Source organism: Anarrhichthys ocellatus, unplaced genomic scaffold (assembly GCF_004355925.1).
Source record: "Anarrhichthys ocellatus isolate YVR2014 unplaced genomic scaffold, GSC_Weel_1.0 scaffold29, whole genome shotgun sequence".
In the NCBI taxonomy this organism is placed as follows: domain Eukaryota; kingdom Metazoa; phylum Chordata; class Actinopteri; order Perciformes; family Anarhichadidae; genus Anarrhichthys; species Anarrhichthys ocellatus.
Window position 1 is genome coordinate 1,946,225 of NW_022280059.1, and position 7,282 is coordinate 1,953,506.

General features: G+C 45.8%; 1 protein-coding gene across 1 annotated transcript; it reads left to right on the forward strand.

The window, feature by feature from the left end:
- Positions 1-390: 390 nt before the first annotated feature.
- spred3 (sprouty related EVH1 domain containing 3) lies at positions 391-5,244 on the forward strand. The gene is made up of 6 exons (XM_031863628.1): positions 391-688; positions 2,376-2,541; positions 2,710-2,878; positions 2,966-3,027; positions 3,164-3,322; positions 3,821-5,244. Exons 1-6 carry the CDS (start codon positions 678-680, stop codon positions 4,826-4,828), a joined length of 1,575 nt encoding a protein of 524 aa, XP_031719488.1. The 5' UTR covers positions 391-677; the 3' UTR covers positions 4,829-5,244.
- Positions 5,245-7,282: the final 2,038 nt, after the last annotated feature.

Sequence of the window (7,282 nt, forward strand, 5' to 3'; positions counted from 1 at the left end):
TATGGGGCACTTGTTTGTGTTATTTGTCTGCTTTGGACTTAACACAGTTGAGAATCAAATGAGCATATAGGAACAAAACAATAAACCCAACTTATACTTGTGTAGTTTAAAAAACACAAATGCTAGCAAAGCTGCAATGAAGGGCAAATGGTATTTTATTTTATGTTGTTCTATAGAATTAGTTTGCCCCGTTACTCTTTTTCATTTTCAATCATTTAAAATGACATGGACAAACCCTAAAGCCCACCCAAAGCCACGATGCTGTCAATGATTAGTGCGGATGTGTTGGCACAGGGCAGGTAGAGTGAGAAAGGGAATAAGCGAGGGAGTGATTTGGAGCGAGAGGGAGAGAGAGAGAGAGACAAGGAGGGAGGGAGGGAGGGAGGGAGAGAGAGGGAGGATGCTGCCAGCGGAAAATGGCTGCTGCAACCTCAAGCCTATCCTGATACACCGAAACGACATCAAGGTGGAGAGAGAGAGCGAGAGGAAGGGAGAGAGGAAGAGAGAGCAAGATTAGGAAAATGAGAGCAGATAGAGAGAGAATGTGAGTGAGCCTGTGAGTGTTTCCTGAAAGGAGGATAAAAAGAGAGAGAGAGAGAGAGAGAGAGAGAGAGAGAGAGAGAGAGAGAGAGGAGACCCTGGGGTGGGCTGCTGCAAGCGGCGGGCAACACCGATCCATGGAGGGCGAGTAAGTCCTTACATTTTCATTTTTAACATTGCACATATATATGCAGCCATCCGCCAAACCGGATAGAAAGAACGCCACCGCCATCAATGTTACACCAATCCAGCATCATGCACTATTCTCACAATCGGTGCTCTTCAATTTAGCAGGCTGCCGAGAATAAAAACACCATTACGTAGTCTTGAATCAACAGCATACACCCCATTTCCGATACATCCATGCCAATATGTGATAAATGTTAAGCCACCTACATGTGGACCTGTGCTTTTAGACGACTGGCACACAACCTACACGCAAGAAAAGAAATTACAATAAAAACATATTACACAAACAACAGAAGCTATGCAACAATTCAGAACTAAATGCGTGGTCAGCGATTGGTTAAAACAGTCACGAAATAAGTCAATGTGTAAAATGTATGGGGGGGAAAAAGCGAAATATGGCGAGTTTGGGGCCAGCATCGCGTCATTCAAGACATGGCTAGTCAAACGAGGGAGGGATGGAGGCGTTGTGATTTTTATCAACGTGTCTCGGGGTTTCATTATGATTTTTTAAAGCCAAACTTTATGAATGAAATGTGATTTTTTTCTCTCTCTCGCTCGCTCTCCCTCATCCTCACCCCTCCTCTCCTCCTTCCCTTTTCTAATCGGCCCCCTCCCCCCATCTCCCGTTTCCATCCTCTCACCCACTCGTTCCCTTTTCGTTCCCTTTTTCACACGCGATTGTATTGTATTTAGGCCTTATACACATTCCGGCGAAACAGCTAACGCACCGCGCGATGTCGAAGCCAGTCTTGCGCTACCCCATTCATAAAAACATATAACATAATATCGGGGTGTGTTAATGAGTGCATGCAGCAGGGGCGGAATGGAGAAAAGGAGCGCCTGGGAAAAATAATTGCAACACTTAAAATTCAGTGTGATTTGAAAATATCAAAAAGACGCGTCTGTGCCTGCATTACATGCACATGTCGAACTGCGGTGCTGAATTATTCAGCCGATTAGCGAGGGCAGAGCTTCTTTTTGCAAGAATGCCGGGGCCTCTGATGGCGAATGGGTGCGTTCATTGATACATCTATCTGGGAAACACTCATTCTTCCTCCCTCCTCCCATTTGGCCGTTTCTCTGCTCCTCAACGCTGGCTTTCTTTCTATCCATTTGCTCAATATACTTTTATTCTCAGCGCATATAGCCCAGTCAGTCCTAGGTTTAATTGTCAGAATTATGCTCCTTAACTGCAGACATGCATAAATAACGCCAAACCACCTTGTCAAATATTTCTTGATTTTTCATATTTGTTTACCATCACCGCATGCTAATTAAAAGTGTATTTACCTCAATCACGTGATCATAGATTGGTAAATACTGCCCTGACTATAGGGCTACTCTATGATAGGCATTTGAGCTGTCACATGTTGCAACGCCAATACTCATAGGCCAAACTGTCAACTCTGTCTTCTTTGTGTGAATTTCATCATGCTATCTGAGAGCTGAAACAGTTGCCTCACACTAAAATTAGTACTGCATTTTTGTATTGTGCAAGCTGATCACTTTACTCAACTGAATGAATGAATGTGCGTATTGGTGCATGCATGTTTGCGTGTACTTGTGTGTGTTTGACAGTGCAGCCTAAATCATTGCGTTGTTTAATCAGCCTGGGCCTCTGCTCACTCTCTTGGCTTCCCTGGCAGTGTGCGTGTTCGTGCAGTGGTGATGACACGTGATGACTCCAGTGGCGGTTGGGTGCCCATTGGAGGTGGCGGCCTCAGTCATGTGGTGATATGTAAAGGGCGGAGTCATGACGGCAGGGGGCGGAAAGAATACATCATACGTGGAGAACGGCTGCGAGATCGAGCAGTGAGTGTGTGCGTGTGTGTTATGGCTGTCTTTGGTGCCAGGTTGCACCTCAACGCCACCTGAAGACTGTAGATTCATGCTATGTGGGGCCATGATTTGAGGAAACGATACGTCCTGGTTGGTGAACTAACTTCTCATGTTGTTGCGATTGCCATTTGGCGTCTCTAGCCAGTGTTGGAGTGTGCAGTACAAAGGGGGCTAGTGTACAATAAGGTGAACCCCATCTTCCATCACTGGCGAGTAGAAGATCGAAAGTTTGGCCTTACGTTCCAGAGCCCTGCCGATGCCATCTCCTTTGAGAAAGGGCTGCATCTCGTCATAGACAAGCTTGACAGAGGTAGAGATACACGAGTCACATATAAGAACTTTCACCAGTTAGGTTCGAATTGGCAAAGCCTAAATCCTCTCTATTAATGTTATCAAGGCTCTGACTCGCCCTCGTCCTCCACACCAGAAGAGGCCGACACTGAGGATGATGGACAAGCTGTGAGTATCTGAGCAGTTTGTCGGTTGATCATTTATTCTCTATAAATGGCTCCTTTGCTCTGCCACTTGGCCCCCCCCCCCCCCATGCAGTTATTGGTGTTTTTTGACATGTGGGATGACGTGTAGCCTCTGCCAGTCTCATACAGGAAGTGAGTCGTCATCCAACAGCAGAAAGGAGATGCTTCCCAAACCCATCACCATAGTGACAAGCGAGTCGTCGTCTACCTGCTTCGTACGGTCGGAAGAATTTAGTTTTGGATCCAGCCATGCTGTCACAACTCAGACACCTGCTCAGGTAACACCTGCCGCTCCGAGTCTATTATTGGTACATCGTTGTGACAATAAGATGATCAAAGGAACAGACACATGTTACATTTTTCAGTTAATCTGTCACGTTACATGTTCCTGTTACACTTGTGAGCTCTATTGATGATTACTAAGAATAGTTCTTAAAGATGTGGTAACCTCCTTGGGTCTTTGGGGTTCCCTTGCGAAATCGGTGATATTTGAAATGTAGACATTTAGAGCAATAAAAAAGAGATGGGAGGATGATTATTTCCACCACTCTGTCTCCACCCTTAAGTCCACAGCTAGACTTTTATTTATTCTACATGAAGTAATGTTCAAATTTAAACAACCCACTGCCATCCCATAGAATAAAATTGTATCAAAATTGTGGTTCTCGATCATTTGAGCTTCTTTCATTGCTATGCTAGAGATAAAACCTTCTGTAACTGCTGCCACGGTACACACTGTTCCTGACTCACTCTGTAATTCTATACCCTCTCCACAGATCCACACCAGGCCGGGACAGCACCAGCTCTCACAAATGACGGCTGTGTTGAATCCGCCAGCGCCCCCGCCCCCGCCTCCTGCTCCACCTACTCCTCCTGTGGGTCAACCAGCCTCATCTCCTCTGGCCCCCCTCTCACCCACTATTTCTCTGCTGGAGGAAGGGGGCCTACGCATTGTGGATCCTTGCAAAGACCTGTGGGGTTCTCGAGATTATGACGACTACCGACGGGCGGGGGCCACTAGGACTATGGTTGGGGGGCTGACCGGGGGTGTGGTTGTCAGTGGTGGAGGGAGTCTGCAGGACAAGTCAGAGCTGTGCGTGGTTCGCTTTGAGAAGGACGTGGCAGGAGTGGGGACGGCAGCCTGCGACGTGACGGTGAGCCTGGACAGTAAAGCTTCCCAGCGGCTGTCCTCGTCATCGCCCACCTGTATGTCCATGCCCAACGCTGTGTCAGGCTCGTCCTCAGCTGCCGGCTCACCCCAAGAGACGTGCAAAGAATCACCCTCTCCCTGCTGCATCCACACCTCACTGGCCACGCCCCGGTCGCGGACTCGTAAGAGAGGAGGAGGGGCCAGCAGCGGCGGGGGTGACCCAGGTGTAGTCTCCCCCGACGACGACAGCCCTTGTCCTCAGGGCTCATCGTCATGTTCATCACGCTGTGTGTACTGCCGCTCTGTTTTCAGCGTTTCGGAGAACGGGCGGGGCCGCTGCAGAGATGCCCCAGACCCGGCCCTGCACTGTCTGCGCCAGTGGACCTGTGTGTGGTGCGCAGAGAGTCTGCTCTACCACTGCATGTCGGACTCTGAGGGAGAGTTCTGGGAGCCCTGCTCGTGTGATGACTCGCTGGGGGGCCACCCGCACCCCTTTTGCTGTGCCCGCTGGTTGGCCCTCCTGGTCCTGTCGCTCTTCGTGCCCTGCATGTGCTGCTACCTGCCTTTGCGCGCCTGCCTACGGTGTGGGGAGAGGTGTGGCTGCTGTGGAGGAAAGCACAAGGCGGTCCGATGAGGCCAGGCTAGGGGGTGGGAGTGGTTCCCTGGACCAAGGAGGTCTAGGTGTTGAGAGGGGAGAGCATCTGTCGGGACGCAGGAGGGGGAGCTTAGCAGGTGGAACAGTGCTCTCAGTAGACCCAGACCTCCGACGTGGCCCTCCAAAGCCCCACAGCCTTCCACTGCATTCCGCTCTTTCTCTTTTCAACCTGGGGCCTTCCTCACTGGTCCTTGCCTGCTGATGGTGCACTCAGACCAGGCTCTGTGGGAGTTATCTGGAGCCTTCATAGTGGATTTACTGAGGGTTGGCTGATCTAGAATTAGCGGTCATAGACTTTATTACAGTAAGAGAGTGTCAGAGGCAACGATGATGTGTACACTGTTTCAAATGTCTGTTGTTTTTTTTTGTTTTTTATTTAGAAAGAAAAAAACTGAAGATGTTTATATATATATATATATATATATATATATATGATTGTTATAATTTGAATTGGTATATTTTATTAAATGTAAAACATATTGACAGAATCCCCCAATGGCACACACTATCACGTATTACAAACAAGAGATCTTGGGGAAGTTATTTGTTTCATGTTGGCCTGTTTATCAGTCAGATGAACAGATGTCACCCTTTACCTCTAATTTTACCTCAGACGTTACTCGACCCTGGTTCAGCAATGAAAAGGAGGAAGGGGAGAGAGGTTTGGAGAGAGTGAGCATGAGTGAGTGGTCTTCAAGACAGTACGAGCATCTGAGACTACTCGTGTTGTTTTTTCGGTTAAAGTAGTAGACCACAATGGAAGGAAGGTTATCAAATGCAAAGGGACAATTCATGTTAAGGGAAGTTGCAATGACAACCACAAAGACTTAAAAGTCATAATGTGATTTGTTATGGTCCTTTGTAACCAAACACAAGGTTATTTTGTTTTCTAAAAAAAAAGAAAAGAAAATGAAGAATGTGTGTTGAACATTAAACACCCTCACCTTACACATTTTTTTTTTCATCTTTCCATGTATTTTCAATATTAATAATAGAAAACATCCCATCTCACCACTGTACTTGTTGAATCAGTCAAGGTGCTTACAACTGAGGCCTCTGAGCGAGTCTATTCTACCTAATGTACACAAAGACCGTACAGTCCCAACCCCAAAGAAAAACAAAACAGGACCCCATGCTTACCAATCTGTAGATGTGTTTAGGCCTTTGGATGAGACCAAAAAAAGACAGTGCAATGAACAATGTATTGAAAGAGTATTTTTGTACCAGTCGCTCAAGTTAGGAAAAACATAATCGAAAAGTATTGGAACTGAATACTGTAGTGTGTTACTGTGTTCGATATCAAGCAGAAATGATAAATAGGAACACAAACTTGTCTTTGAGCAGCAGCAGCATTGCAGCTCACATGTGTGACATTTACACGTTTCGTGCTGTAGTCTGTTGACCCCGGGATGAGAAAAGAGACACGTTAACTTGAAAAAGGTGAATGGCGGTAGGCCTTTGTTTGGGCACAGTGGCACATGTGTTTGCTGAATGTTGCTTTAAGTATGAAGTCAAAAAGCTGCTATTTTAAGTCCTGCCCTAACCCTATTCAAAGTTTCCCGCTGCCTCTTAGCAATCGATGAGGTGGTATGGTAAAGTCAAACAGACCTTGAAGTTCTTACTCCACTCGAGGTGCTGAGGAAGCTAAATAGTGTGCGAGCAAGGTTTTTGTAAGTTTATAGCTGGGTTTAAAGATAAATTCTCCACATCATGCTTCTGGTGATGTACCTTGCATTTCTGTGTCTATTTTGCTGATTGGTGGTATATTTTTCTGCTCTAAGTAAATAACTGGCCAAGGGTGGATTTAAAGCAGCTAAATCACATCAGCTCCAACTGATTTTGTCCAAAAATCTAAATATGTCAATGAATCGAAGAGCACAGGCTTTTTGTATAGCCTCCACACACCAGTGTTTAACAATCATTCAAGGTAAATATACATCCTAGAAGAGGTAGAGACACCAATTGCTCTACAGAAAATTGCTTCTAGACCAAAATGCAATGCATACACAAGATTCATAAAAATCATAATTTTCTTTGCCTCTAATATCAAATACTGAATGCAAAATGCTTACACCTGGTTTTCTTTGAGTAGTTGAACGATTTCCTGAAAAAAAAATAACTCATGAAATGCACTGAACATCACAGATTGATGATATCCCAAGAGTATAGAGAATCTGTGGGGGGATTACTCTAAATCCTTTCATATTTAATTTGAGAAAACTTACAGTACGCTCAGTTTAAGGAAGTCACTGGGTAATCTTTGAATTATGGCAGAATGAACCTTTCAGAAGCTTCACCAGATTATTTACATTTTAGGTTTAGCCAAGAACTTTTTTTATCCAAAGTGACTTAAAGTGAGTGAACAGGCAGTAAGTAGGGTTCAGAGTCAGGACACACAACTGCTGATGAACACGACCCTTGACCTCTCGGTTA

Bases quoted from the DNA above. Each gene is read 5' to 3' on its own strand.
- spred3 (XM_031863628.1), top strand. The intron at 2,542-2,709 runs GTGAGTGTGTGC...TGGCGTCTCTAG, and splicing joins AACGGCTGCGAGATCGAGCA to CCAGTGTTGGAGTGTGCAGT. The intron at 3,028-3,163 runs GTGAGTATCTGA...AGCCTCTGCCAG, and splicing joins CTGAGGATGATGGACAAGCT to TCTCATACAGGAAGTGAGTC.